At 32.5% G+C, this 15,529-nt stretch overlaps 1 protein-coding gene across 1 annotated transcript; it reads left to right on the forward strand.

Annotated features, from left to right (window-relative positions):
* Positions 1-4,325: 4,325 nt before the first annotated feature.
* Positions 4,326-6,921, forward strand: LOC149382805 (protein RETICULATA-RELATED 4, chloroplastic-like). The gene is made up of 8 exons (XM_089628931.1): positions 4,326-5,014; positions 5,433-5,501; positions 5,581-5,712; positions 5,801-5,854; positions 5,941-5,985; positions 6,121-6,260; positions 6,366-6,491; positions 6,599-6,921. The coding sequence occupies exons 1-8, from the start codon at positions 4,478-4,480 to the stop codon at positions 6,645-6,647; spliced, it is 1,152 nt and encodes a 383-aa protein (XP_089485057.1). The 5' UTR covers positions 4,326-4,477; the 3' UTR covers positions 6,648-6,921.
* Positions 6,922-15,529: the final 8,608 nt, after the last annotated feature.

The raw sequence follows: 15,529 nt of genomic DNA on the forward strand, positions 1-15,529 counted from the left end.
ATCGGCCCACCCGTCGTCCACGCTGAGAGGTAAATCTGCCACGAAGAACAGCCACGTCGCCGGAAAAAACTCCGGTGCCTCTCACTTCTTCCTCCTCTCCGCGATCTGCCACGAAGAACAGCCTCGTCGCTGGGAAAAACTGTGGCGCCTCTCACTTCGTCCTCCTCTCCGCGATCTGCGTCCAAAGGTCCCGATCGGAATCATGGACTCCGCGAAGAACAGTTTTTTTTTTGTTGTTGCTCACATTAATAGTATGTTCGTGTAAATAGAAAACATATTTACAGTATATTCGTGTAAATACGAAGAATATTTACAGTATATTCATTGTAAATACAAAGCATATTTACAGTATATTCACTGTAAATACAAAACATATTTACAGTATATTCGTGTAAATAAACTGAAAAAAATTCTTGAAATATTTTGGGCACGAAAATTCTGGAAATTATGAATATATGGAAGACAAAATAATATCAATAAATGAAGAAATATTTACAGATTTTATCCATAATGAATTGCCACGAAAATAGAAACTAATTACATAATGTCAACGCTGAAAACTTCCAAATACATAACAATAAATGGGATGAGAACTTTCAAAATCTACTGGAAAATTCAAATTTCAAATTTGAAAACTTCCCTATTCGGTTTCAATATTTGATTCGAAATTTAAAAAAAAACTGCCTAATTAAAATAGCGTAAGGGCAAAAATGTAAAACTAATTCAATTAATAAGTTGCTATAGAACCTAGAGAGTGCCACTTATCACTCTCTCGCACGCGTTGCTTGCGCAAGTGTAGCGACTCGAAATTTTAAGATTAATTTTGTAAATAAAGTTAATCAAAAGGACGAGAAAATTATGTAAATTAATTTTCTAAGAATTATTTCCAGTATTTTTGGATTTGGAATAATAAGTTTGGGTACTTTCCTTGAAATCCGGAAAAAGAAAAGGAACGATATTCGTTTGTTGGAATTATTTTTTAGTTTCACTATGGATAAATGAGATTAGATTCGTTCAAAGGAGAACGAGCTTGCTTATTATAATTATTTCCCGGTTTTGAGATTGATCGTAGTTTTTCGTTCGAATTTACACATTCTCGTATCGTTTGAAGTTTTGTTCCGAGGATATGTCTTTGGGTTCTACGATTCTTTTAAATCATATGTTTGAGTTTGAGTAGTGAGGACTACTCATAGGATTATATGTCTTTGGGTTCTACGCTTCTTTTAAATCGTACGTTTGAGTTTGAGTATTGCGGACTACTCATAGGATTCGTATTCAGAATCGGTTTGATTTATCGTGATAGGACTCAAGACTGAAAGTCGTTTAGAGGGTTCACGATGTAAGTGAACATCTGGAGTCTCGGTTTTAGTGAACGTTCAAGTTCACAGGACGAGCGAACGTCTCGTGGAAGAGCGACATAGACGCTTACTCTCGAGGTAGGTTATTATAACCCTTCTCTCCTTATTTTATGGTTTGGCCTCAAGTATATATTATTTTCGAAATGAAAATGGTTGTGAACGTGCCATGAAACCTAAACCGTTCTTAGAAAATGTGGCTGAACTTCATCTCAGGATATCTGATCATGAAGTTGAGAATATTTTCGACATTATACATATATCCCGTATTTGCGAAATAAAATTTTTTGTATATCTTGATAGAGCCGGGAACGTATATATATGAAGCGGATAGTGCAATCGTATATATAAGGGTATGGAGAGTGCACCATTCTGATCAGAGGACTGTCACGGGTTATGTTGACAGGGGCTCAGGAAATAGTATACGTTTAAATGAGCGTATATGCACATTTAAATTCAATTGCATTTCTTGCATTTACATTTCTAGCATCAGCATTCCGTCATTTACATTTCTGTCATTTACATTCATTTATACTTGTACGTGTATGGTGATTTACGCGTGACAAGAATATTATTATTATAAAGTAAGTATTATTTTCGAAAATCTTTTTAAAAATCAAACCATTACTATAGCACCTACTGAGCCTCAGGCTCACCCATATTTCCTCAATTTTTTCTTATAATCAGGGTGAGAAGGAGAAGGGTTAGGAAGACCTCGGGATTAAGTGTGGTCGAGAGTTTGAAGGTTTTCGCTGGATAGATTATCAAGTGTCGAAGGTTGGTTTTATTTTTCGTTTTCTTTCTTTTATCTTTGGACTTGTAAAGTAAATAACTGAGTATGCCCCATAGGATAGTTATGTAAAGTTTATTAGTGTTTAATTTTATTCAATAACCACACCTCATTTCCCCGGGGCGTGACAGCAAGCAAGCACGACATTGACATCAGGCTCGGATGTAGAAGCGTTAGTGGCGCTTTGTAGGCGCACTTAGGCGCTTCAGCACGATGTCACGTGGGCTCGTGGCGAGCCCGGAGAAATGGCGCGGTTCGTGGGCTCTCTCGCGGCGATTCTCGCCGTGGCGGTTGCCTTACCAACGGTCGCCTCCTCTGACATGATGGTTATTTCTTAATGTCTGTTTGAACGAACAGTTGCGTCGTTTTGGAAACGAACAGCCATTTGACCAACGGTTGCTTCGTTTGCGACTATAATTGTCGTTCAAGCGAACAAGTACAACTGCTCGTCGTTACCTTACGCAAACAGGTATGATTTCCTATATAAATCACGCTGAGTTTTTGGAATTCGTCACTTGTTTTTCAAATCTATCTCTCCCCTCTCTGAAACACTTTTCTCTGGAAAAACGTTATTGCCTACGTTCGGATTTCACTGCGTCTTGGTACAGTCCGAATTCAAGTTTGTCGTATTCTGCGATATTTTTGTCTGTGACTTTAAGACATTTTTTAGGTGCAAGAGATATTATAAGTAAAGCGCATCTCATGCGTGATTCAAGCTCAGACGCTACAACTTTGGAGAATTTCACAATAATTTTATCACTTAATTATTCAAATATTAAAGACACGACACAACTAATTAATGTCTATACCTCACATAATATAGTGTATACGCCTTCTTTTATTTTAGGCTATCCTTTTAATAATTAGATAGTCATACTAGAATTTTAAAATATGAAGTCTAAAGGGGCTGACGTGACATAGTCTTCAGGTCTTGTTCATCTCAGAATCACGCTTAGTGCATCAACGGTTGAGAGGAGTCTTCTCTATCCAACAATGGAGCTTTGAAGACGAGTTAGTTTTATATCTCATTGAAAGTTGTATCGCACATGTGATCGGTATAATGCTATATATATGTGTGTATTTCTTTAATCTCTTGTAACGGTGTTTGTTATGAAATAAAGGAATGCCGTAAAGAAAATATGTTTCTTTCGAAAAACATCAATCTTTGAAAGATTGATGTTTTTTTTATTTGTAGACGTTGAATTTCGTCAGTAACTATAGGGAAAGAATCGCAAAATAAATCAAGTTGAGACATATATAGCATAAATAAATCAAGTTGAGACATATATAGCATAAGAAATAATGAAATCCCCTAACTATTTGCTTTTGGCATAATGGCGCTTAAATTCGTTTTAAGATGGAACTAATTACATAAGATAGCGACTTGTACTAACGATTAGCTCATGTCATGCTTTGTCTTAACTTTCAATAATATTTGCAATAGATAGTCAGATTTTCTATAAATGGTGACGTTTTAAAAAGAGGGATCTAAATAACGACATTGATGATATATAACTTTCAAGCAATAGATTTCCACTAGAAAGCGCGTGCATATCACATGCCCTCATTGACCATGTATTTTGGTCGCCAATCTCACACTCCCTCTCGCTCTTTCTCTCTTGTCTCTTTCACTCAGTTTTCTCTAACAAGTTTAAACCATTCTTTCAACAAATAAATTTATACCGAACATCTGTACTTTTTAGTATATGGTTCCTAATTTTCTTTGATTTTTCACTTTCCCCGATTAATCACTAAACCATATCGTTATAATATATTTTTCCCAAGTCAATAGACCAAGTTGTGAATATACATTGGTCACTCACGTACTTCCAAAAAAAAAAAAAAAGTAATGCATGGCACAACATGTTGCTCATTCTCTTATCACTTCAACTTAGCCATCGACGATTGTCTGTCACACATTTCTCTTCTCTCTCGATTCTCAAACACACCATTTTCCATTCCCTTTTTCTCTCTTCATACAATATCTCATCACAAAACACAAAACCAAAACTTATATACGCATATACTTTCGCACCCATTACAATTTATCGACACAAAATAACAACAAATATATGAACCAAAAGCTCATATTATTATTATCATCATATAACAAACAAACACATAATATACATACATTACTTCTATTACTTCATATAACACCTCTCTCCTTCATCAATAAAATCAACCAAAATCTATTAACACATCTTCACATAAATCTCCCACTCTCTTCCTCCTTTGTCTAGGAAGAGAGAGAGAGAGAGAGAGAGAGAGAGAGAGAGAGAGAGAGAGAGAGAGAGAGAGAGAGAGAGAGAGAGAGAGAGAGGCACCCGAAATGGCGGTCGCCGCCACATTCTCGAGCTTCTCTTGTCATCGCCAAAACAAAAACCTAATTTCATCTACACTTTTATTATCATCATCACCCCATCAAAATTTCGGAAGAAGCTTCCAAAAACTACACCACAAAAACCCCGCGGCCACGCTCTCTCTCCTCCTCTCCCGGCCCCGTCCCTCCCTCCTCCGGCCACTCTCCTCCTCCGACGGCGGGGACTCCGGCGGCTCCGGCGGAGGCCACGGCGGCTCCGGCGGGGACGGGGACGAGGGAGAGGAGGAGAGACGGAGGAACAAAGAGGAGGCGATGGTGGTTTTGGGAGAGGCGGGGCGCGGGTTGGAGAGCCTTCCCGCTGACGTGGCGGCGGCGGCGGCGGCCGGGAGGCTGCCGGGAAAAGTGGCTGAGCGATTCCTTGAGTTGGAGAAGTCTCCAATTTTCCGGTGGCTTCTAAACTTCGAAGGCTTCAAGGAGAGGCTTCTCGCTGATGATCTCTTCTTGACTAAAGTCGCCATTGAGTGTATCATTGGCATTTTCACCAAGGTGTGTATATATAATATATATATATATATATATATATATATATGTATCTTCATAGTAATTGAATTGAAATATATTATATATACCGCCTCACTTATCTTGAAATTTCAAAAATATCCATTCGATTTGAAATTTGGGATACTTTAGATTGTTTATCTAAAATTATTGACGAACTTGAGAAGATATGAGGCGACAAAGAGAAATACAAAACATATGGATTGAAAAAAAAAAGAAGAAGAGGGAAATACGACAAACTTTATAAGTTTAAATGAAAGAAAATGGCCAATAAAATCTGCAATGAAAAATCGGTATTAATCTTGATATTAAAGAAACTATATATATATATATATATATATATATATATATATATATATATATATATATTTATTCCTCTTTTTTTTTTCCTTTTTTGTGTATATAGACTGCGGCGGAGGTGGAAAGACGTAGGGAAAATTTCACCAAGGAGCTTGATTTCGTTTGTGCCGACGTGGTACGTCTTTATTCTGATAAATTATATATACTAAATAGTGTGCAAAAAAACACATTAAATAATACATGCATTTGTATAGGTGATGGCACTTGTAGCGGATTTCATGCTGGTATGGCTTCCGGCGCCGACTATTTCTCTCCGGTCGCCGGTGGCTGCCGGAGTTGGTCCCATTGCCAAGTTCTTTTTCGGCTGCCCTGAAAATGCTTTTCAGGTTATTACATAATTATTAAATACTTTTTATATATTATTATTATTATAAATGTGTGTATGTGCTTATTGAATCTGCATGATTTGTACAGGTGGCTTTTCCTGGGACATCTTATTCGAACTTACAAAGACTAGGTGCAATTGTGGTATGTACAATTCGTAACTAAAGATATAATGATATATTAGAATAATTGTACGGAATATTATGTTCTTAATATGTTTGTTTGTGCAGAGAAATGGTGCCAAGCTGTTTTTAGTAGGAAGTAGCGCTTCTGTGGTAAGCTTTTTATTCACATCTTATCAAACTATATTGCTTCTTGGGAATTTATTTTTTTCATAGCATATTCTTGGTGTCATAATTTATATTCCTTGAACTGATTTCTTTGTACTTTCTTTCTATTTCTCTTTAAAGATTGGGACAGGAGTGACAAATACATTGATAAAGGCGAGGAAACTCATCGACAAGTCTTTCCCGGGCCGAGAAGAAGATCTTCCGGTTTTGTCGACCAGCTTTGCCTATGGATTTTACATGTCCATCTCTAGCAATCTCAGGTACACAAATTTTTTCTTGAAATAAAACATTTTAAACAAAATTAAGAGTATTGAACATTTTATTCAATAAAGATTTTTTTTTTTTTTTTTTTTGGGTTTGAACAGGTACCAAATTTTGGCTGGAGTAATCGAGCAACGGATTTTAGAACCATTGTTACACCGGCAAAAAATTGCGCTAAGCGCGGTTTGCTTCGTTGTTAGAACCAGCAACACATTTTTGGGCTCAATGATGTAAGATTCAAGACTAAAATTAAAATCAATGTCTTTTTTTTTTTTTCTTATTTCATCTTCTTTTTTTTTTTCCTAATGTCCCATTTTTTGTACATGTGTGTTTTCAGGTGGGTTGATTTTGTACGTTGGCTTGGAATTCAAAAGCCAAAAGAGTAAGAAAGCAGACATATGTATTAGAGCCTTATTATTTTTTGCGTTACATGTTGAGAGTGAGCTAATCTCATTTTTGAATCTCAGCCAAGAAAAAAAAAAGCAATGAAAAGGAATAAACATAGCACTTTGGATTAAAAATATAGTTGCCTATTTCGTATTCATTTAATTGTATATTTCTGTTTTGTTAGAAATTCATATAGAGGCAGAATTGTGATGGGTATTTCACATTATAATTGAGAATATGAGCCACCAAAGTCTGGTGACCGATTTTTTTTTTTTCTTGGTGGCAATTAGATGATCTTGGATTCTGGCTTTTCAAGTATCTAAAGAACAAAAAGATAACGAAAATATCTAAAAAAGACATGTACATTTGCCCAGATGACAAACTAGTCGTTTTCATTTGAAAATCATGTCTTCTGTCATTTCAAGAGTTCGGATTGGAATATCATATTTATTTGTAAAATTAAAACTAATTGTCCAGACTTCTATACATATTTCATGTTTTTCTCCTATTAATGACGGGAACAACATTTATACAAAACTTTATACTAAAAAGGCATTGATTTGAAAACATACTTGTAATGATACACATACTTAGATAGTGATTACTCGAAAAAGCTAATATAGTGAGAACACAATCTTCTTCGTCATCTCTCTCTCTCTCTCTCTCTCTCTCTCTCTCTCTCTCTCTCTCTCTCTCTCTCTCTCTCTCTCTCTAGGAGAGAGAAAGATCAAGCCTTTGCAGTTCGAGAGCAAGACAAAGTAAGAAATCTTATTCATTTATACAAAATTTAAAATGGTACACATACTATACATGCGCACATCAATTACTCGACTAGATATAATTAAAAAAATAAAGAAGTTTACACAAACTAGCAACAATCAAATACAATTCACATTACCAAAACATATAACAAAAAAAAAAAAAAAAAAAACCCAAAGATTAGCTTATGCAAACTATACCAACAAGCAATAAGATTTTACACCACCAAAACAAGTTGCAAAAAAAAAAACACAAAATAAGGTTACACAAACAATACCAGGATGTCAAAAACAAGTGGCCAAAAAGAAAAATAACACCAAAGATTAACTTACACAAAAAGATTTCACACCACCCAAACAAATAATAATAATAAGAATAATAAGAATAATAATAATAAATATTAGCTTACACTTCTAGGCTCCTAATCAACATTTTTCAAAGTACATAAAGGAATGTATTTACATATAATTCTAAGCCCAAAAAAATATCGTACATATAGTTTTATAAGAATTTTTTTTTTAAGAAATAGATTGATTAACATCCCCAAAAGCTTTGACAGACTCTAAAAATAAATGCATAACACTCAGCCCCTCCTCCCCCCCCCCCCCCCCAAAAAAAGCCTAAAACTTATGACATAGTTCAATACAAAGTACAAAATCAAAATAATGATAAATATTCAAGTTAAAAAATCAACTAATTATATATAAAATTTCATATTCTACAGCTAATTTAATAAAAAAAAAAAAAAAAAAACATTGGAAGGAACATTAAATCAGAAAGAGAATTAGCTAATAATAAATATTAGCTTACACTTCTAGGCTCCTAATCAACATTTTTCAAAGTACATAAAGGAATGTATCTACATATAATTTTAAGCCCAAAAAAATATCGTACATATAGTTTTATAAGATTTTTTTTTTTTTTTTTTAAGAAATAACATCCCCAAAAAGCTTTGACATACTCTAAAAATAAATGCATAAACACTCAATCGGCCCAACAACACTCTCTACCCAAAAAAAAAAAAAAAAAAAAAGCCTAAAACAATTTTTTTAGAGCCGGCCAAAACAGTTAGGGAGAGGTAAATCAATAATATTTATACACATAATAATAATAATAATAATAATAGACCTCGAAATTACGTGAAAGTTGAATCCCAAACAAAGACCAAAGATTAACTTTACACAAATAATAGTAACAATCAAGAAGATTTCACACCACCAAAACAAGTAGCAAAAACAAACAAACATGAAAACAAGAAAAATCAACAATCACTAGGCGTAAGATAACTTAAACTAAAATGAAAAAGCAACTAAAAAAGAATCACAATAACCAGAGAAGAATCACAGTAACCAGAGAAGTTTTTGACAGTACACAAGAAAATGTATTAGAGGACAAATCGGCGCTCACACAAACAAAGTGACAATGAAAATATTATTATTATGACGTTGAAATGCACCGAAAGCACCATAATTTAGAAATACATGATAATATACATATAGAACTTATTCAATTAGGATAACAAATACACGTGTCAACCAGTGAATGAGATGACACAAGAAAATGAGTTAACACAGGATGTTAAATAAGAATTTCGCCTTAACTCGGAAATTCTAGAGAAGCTCGTTGATGTTGGAGCTCTTTGCGAGCAATGCTTTCATTACTTTTTCTTGCCCGAAGTTGAATAGACCGACCAAGCAAAAGCTGTAGCCGCGTTGAGCCCTATTCTAAGAAATTTAGAAGTTTTTTTGGGCTCAGAAAGGAAGAAGACACAGAAAAAAAAAAAATGTTAAAAATTGTATGCAACATACAATTTTTGTAATGGGCTGGGCTACAGTTCAAACTATTTTTGTAAACAATGTTTTAAAACGACAATAAAAAGTATAACTGTTGTCGTTTGTAGTTATTCCTATATTCAACTGTGAGAAAATGACACGTATATGTGAAATGTCGAGTTTAACCTTTGGTTTTCAAAAATGTCGAGATCATACCCTCTGTTCAACAAAAGTGACAAAATTATACCCTGAAATAGACAACAGTGCCACAGATCTTCCTTTATTGACTTTTCAATGACGTTGACTATAATATTTATATGTAAACACCAATTATCTTTATTCATTCGTGTCATGTATGTAATTATTTAAAAACTAAAAAATAAACAATAGTCTCTTAATCGTGAAGAATGCAAAATGAGGCAAAATGGTAAAAATCGACAGTTGATTGTCATCAAAATTACAGATTCGAACAGAGAACCCATGATTCAGAGTTGCAATTCGAACACAAAATGAAGTCATCTCTTGGGAGATATGAATTTTATTATTTAATTTCAATTTAAGGCTATTTTTATTTCAAAATTGGAAATTTGAAAGTTAGGATACTGTTTTGTATTTGATTATGTTTTTCTTATATAAGATTTAATATCAATGAAAAGGAGATTTGTGACACTATTATCCATTTTAGGGTATAATTTCGTCATTTTAGTTAAACAGAATGTATGGTCCCGACATTTTTGAAAACCAAAGGTTAAAGTCGACATTTTACTAAAACACAGGGTATAAATGTATTATTTTCCCAACAACTTTTATTAATTCAAGTAGGATGTCAAGTTATCTGCCCCTTCAATAAACTATTAAATTGATTCATCTCGATTTCTTTATTTTTTAAAGGAACGTGATGAAGTTTTGACGAATCTGTTGTAATCATATAAAATAAAATAATAGGAGACAATTTAATATTCAAAATCATTACACTAAATTGCTATTTTTTTTATTATTCTCATCTTCAACATCAATATTCATATTAATTTTTCTGATCAAATAATCCTCTTCTTTTTCTTTTTGTGCTCTTTATGTACTCCTTCATAATAAGGCATTGACTGTAATTTCTTTCTTTAAGGGATAGATATTTATACCCTTCTATATTTTGTTACAACTCCTAAAAAAATGATATTCATATGAAGTTTAAGATTCGTAAAATATCAAACCTACTTTAAGATAGATATACGGGTGACGTGAAGAGAATTTGGTATAGTTTAAGATGTCAAGTAGTTTTTTGTTTAAAGTATGTTGATATTTGTATGTTGTCGACACGTGGTGATTGATAGTTGTGATATTTTAAACCCAGTCAGTGGTTATTTATTATTCATCTACAAAAATATTGCAATATTGTTGTTATTATTAGGAAAAATGACGGCATATATCTTTAAAGTTATAAGTTAGATTAAAGTTAGAGATAGTTTAGTCTTTATTCTTTTTTTCGACGGATAAAATTCCTAAAATTTGTTTTGGGTGTTGCCGTTACTCATTTGACGTTAAAAGTTAACAGAATGTCATGTGCCACGATTGTTAACAATGAGTCACCCAAAAAAAAAATAATTATTATGTCTTTCAGTTGTACCTAAGACCACCTTCACTCAAATATTACTCTCTCGAACCAAGATGAATTATGTTTTTATTTTTCTTGCTCTGAGACAAAAATTTATATATGATTATGTGTTTCTTGAGCTAAACTAAAGACATGTACTTGCTGACATTTTTTTTATAGATTTTGGTAGGGACAGAGTTACAGTAGGCCGATGAGGGGCTCAAGCCCCCTTTCATTTTTTTGTTTTACACTTTGGCCCATTTTTAAACAAATTTACATTTTTACCTTGAAAATGTACAAATTAGCCCCCTCTGGTGAGCTTTTCTGGCTCCGTCCTTGCATTCGGGGTACTGAAGATTTAAGAAGTGAGTGAGTGTAATTTTTTTTAAATGGTTATGGATTGCCAAAGTGAGGAGAGAATGATAGAGAAATTAAAGGGACAATTTGCCAAAGCTATGAGAAACATTCAATGGAGTTACGTCATTTTCTGGTCCATTTCACATGAACAACCAAGGTACGCATTACAAAAATTTCTCTGTCGTTAGTGAAGCTGTTCATGATCCCCATCGCCATGCTGAAGATCCCGATGTCTAGGTGGACTTGCTTAATAACCGTAAAGATGTAGATCTTGTACGTCTCAACTCTCTTCTTGTGCCTCTTCTTCTTCTTGTCTCCGGCCTCCGCGACTCCGGCCTTGGGCTTCTTCTTCATTGGAACCTTATCGGCCTTCTTTTCCTCTACGTGCTTCTTCTCTACTTTGGGTTCCATTGATGATAATTTTAGTGTATCGAGAAAAATTGAGTGTGATTTGAGTTGCGAACGAGAGAAGATGAGATTGGGGATCTCGACTTTTTATTTGTTTTTCTTTTATGATTTTATCATGTTGAATTAATTTTAAGAATTTTTTTTATTAAATTGTGTTAAATCCCAAGTTTCACCTGGCATTCTGTCTAATATAACAGTGTAGAGAGTAACGAAGACACTCAGAATAAATAATAGTGATTTTATCCCTAAAAAAATATAGACTAAACTGTACTAGCATAAAACTTTAGAAATTTATGTCGTCATTTTTCCTTATTATTATTGTTATTATCATGCTATTACTCAAAACTTGTTAAGGCAAACACTCTTAACAAGGAGCTGCGGTTCCTAACATAGTCTAATTGGTAATTTCACACGTCTCCAAAAATAAAAGTCGTGAATTCAATCCTCACTCGAAACGAAACTGCCTTAAAAATAAAAAATTAAATAATAAAAGTGAGTTGTCAATTTCAACATTGAAGTGAAAGTGGAAAGTAAAAAAAGGAAAAATACAATTAAAGGCTTTGGCCAAATGGGAATGATGAAGGTGACTTATGTGCAGAAGGGGAAAAAAATGTGCATAAGATGAGGTGTATCCAAGTCATCAAATCTGACGGCTCAGGTCCACCACCTTCAATCTATTGCCACGTCACCCGACATGTTGTCCAGGCATTGAACATGCACGTGACCCTAATGTTGAGTAAATATAAAATTAGAAACCCTAATGTTGTTTATAGTATTTTTCATTTAAATATGTTTTATGGTATGATTCTCTGACTTGTCTCACTCTCTCACCTACACACAATTTATTTTTGCTTTTCATTTTCTTTAAATAAATATTAATACATCAAGTATGTATGGTATGGGATCACGATCATCTTAGGGATCTTGTTATTTCGAACAAATTTTATGTTTGTGGGGCTCAATTAGCTGGTCAAACCACATGATTAAGAAAAAAGAAAAAGAACAGTGGAGATTCCTGAAGGCAATTATAATGAAGAGTAATTACATATATATATATATATATATATATATATATATATATATATATATATATATATACACACACACACACACCCATTTTAGTTTATCCTACTGATATTTCCACTAAATTTTTTTTCTTTCACTCTCGCATACATTTCAAATTCAGTTCTTTATTTGGCGTTATCTTTTGTCATCTTTTATTGCGTTATTTGGCCGTTATATAGTATATATAATAAGATAAGATAAAATCCGCGCTTCAAAGGAAAGAAAAATAAATTAATTAATCAACTGATGGCAAAACCTACCTACCAAAATGAGCAATAAAAGCTTGAAAGTACCGTTTTTTTTTTCTTTTCAATATCAGGTAATTATATATCACAATCACACACATATTGTTATATATCCATTCTCTCGACCATAGACGCTAAATGTCCCAATTGTTTTTCTCCTGACAATATAAAGGTCCCATAAATGACCTTGTTCTTTCTCACTATACACTCAAACTAAGATGAAAATTCAGCTAACTTAAATTAACCTTTAACCGATAATTTAGATTAAAGATTAATCGTTTAACCGGATTTTTTAGTCAGGTTAACCGAAATTAACCGAGATTAACCGAATTATTTTAATATCATTTATTTAATATTTATATTTATTTAAAAATTAATACATTTAATTTCATTATAATTAAATTAATTAGTAAATTGATATAATTAATTTTTTTTAATTATTATAAATTAGTAGATAAATTTTGGTTTAATTAAATTAAATTTTGTTAATAGATATTATTAACTATAATTAAAGTTATTGATTAATTTAATTTGAAAATAATATATTATATAATTTTTTATTTAATAAATCTTATAATCTATTAACCGGTGAACAATTAATTTTATTCAAAATCTCGGTTAAAATTAACCGTTCGGTTAATTTAATTGGTTAATTTAGGTTAAAAATAAATAAAAATATTAATTTAACCGAATATATGCATCTTAACTCAAACCCCTCATACATATTTGTGGGGTCTCTTTATATCATTAAGATGAAGAAAAAGTTTCTTCAAGCTATTGCTTCTGATGATTTAAAAAAAAAAAATATTAGTTAGGAAATCATTTTTTAGCGGGTGAAATGAAACAGAATAAAATTTAAGTCGTCTGAAAAGCCAAACTTTTATATAGTGAATGTTTTCCACATGACGTTGCTTTTCTTTTTTCCTTTTTTCAATAATGAAACGGTCATATTTGTTTCATATAAAAAGTAGACAGAAGAGACTATACTAATTAAAGTGGCTATATATAGAATTGTAGATACGTACACATCAAGGTTTTATTTATTTATTTTTCGGAAAAATTGTCCCATTTGTCATTAATTTTATAAAAACTTTCCACTAAAATATTAATTTGGCCCAAAATATCACCGAGATGTCAACATTGTTGATATCTATGTCAACAATGTTGACATTTCATAGTGAAGGGAAAAAATAGATGTCAACATTGTTGACATAGATGGTGATATTTTGGGACAAATTAGTGTTTTGATAGAAAATGGGAAAATGTTATGAAATTGGTGACAAATTAGAAAATTTCTCTACTTTTCGTTGGCTTTGATTGCTTACACGGCTTCTGAGTTGTGAGCGTACACATAACATTTACATGCATAGGAAAAAGATAAGGAAGAAAAGTACTATAATTGTTCTTTCCTTTGTCCATTTTAATTCTTGCGCACACTAGAAACTTTGATGCCACCGTCTTTGATAATAAATTGGTTTTTACATATCATTATTTCGTTATCCAAAACTAAGCTTATTAACTCAATTATTAATTTTTTTTTATAATATTCGATTTAAGCTCAACTAAAAAAGAATGTAATGATATGCAAGGAGAGTCTTACAAGTGGTCGCTAGCTCTTTGTGAAATTCGCCAATATTACTAATATAAATTTGTCTTTGTCTTCATGATTGTGTAGGTTATGAATTAAGTGCTTCATTATTAGGTCTAACCTCATTCAAGTTAATATAACATTAGTTCTTGTTGGTCGTTGTTTATTGTTATTTTTTTGGCCGAGATTGCTCGAATTTTAATGTCAATTTTACATAATGTGGATATATTATATTAATAATTTTAAACATTTGTCCAAAAGGTTGAAAAACATAGAATATGATATCATTGTAGTTCGTTCCATGAGATGAGAAAAAAAAATGAATAATGTATTCGAGCAAAAAAAAAATAATGCATTATGACGGTGACAGATGGAAATTAATAGAATTAGCTCTAAATTATTTTTTGTTTGTTGTACGTCTTCTTGTAATGTTTTATATAAGGATCCACATAACTCTAAATTTGTTGGTATAATAGAAATATTTTCTCTCATACCCCGGTGGCTCAACAAAATGTAAGCATACAAAATATGATTAAAAGTAAAACTACATTAAAAAAAATTATTCATTTATTAATTATCCACGAAATTTTATGAAAGCTTGAAGACCGTAGTGTAAGTGTAACTATAATTTTTTTTTTTAATGAGAATTTTGGAAGTAAGTCAATGATATAGTTCTATCGATTTCCGCAAATATAAAAAAAATTCTCCAATAAAAAATTATAATCTAATTAAAAATAAATAGCTTTGGAAGCAGCCATGATAGATTCTTAAGCCGTCAAAGTTGATCATTCACCCCCAAAAGTCCTTTATTCTATTGTAGTCCTCATCTTAACTGCCATGCACCTTCGTTTACACACTCACGATAATTAAAAAAAAAAAAAAAAAAAAAAAAAACAAAACAAAAACAAAAACAAAAACTAGTCACGACTCACAACTCACACGTGCTTCACATCCCACATTCAAAAACAGTGAAACAGTCCATGAACTCCAATCGCATTGGCGCGTGTAATCTACTCTCCTTTAATCATTCAGTATCCTCAAATTAAATTTTGCTTATTCCTTTATTTTTGTTTCTCGGGTCAAGTGGGCTATATGTATA

Source organism: Urtica dioica, chromosome 10 (assembly GCF_054948205.1).
Source record: "Urtica dioica subsp. dioica isolate 48M chromosome 10, U.dioica_male_clone48M_v1_H2, whole genome shotgun sequence".
NCBI lineage: Eukaryota > Viridiplantae > Streptophyta > Magnoliopsida > Rosales > Urticaceae > Urtica > Urtica dioica.

Coding starts and splice junctions, on each gene's coding strand:
- LOC149382805 (XM_089628931.1), top strand. CDS start 4,478: ATGGCGGTCGCCGCCACATTCTCGAGCTTCTCTTGTCATCGCCAAAAC. Junction 5,986..6,120: donor TAGGAAGTAGCGCTTCTGTG/GTAAGCTTTTTA, acceptor TTCTCTTTAAAG/ATTGGGACAGGAGTGACAAA. Junction 6,261..6,365: donor TCCATCTCTAGCAATCTCAG/GTACACAAATTT, acceptor GGGTTTGAACAG/GTACCAAATTTTGGCTGGAG.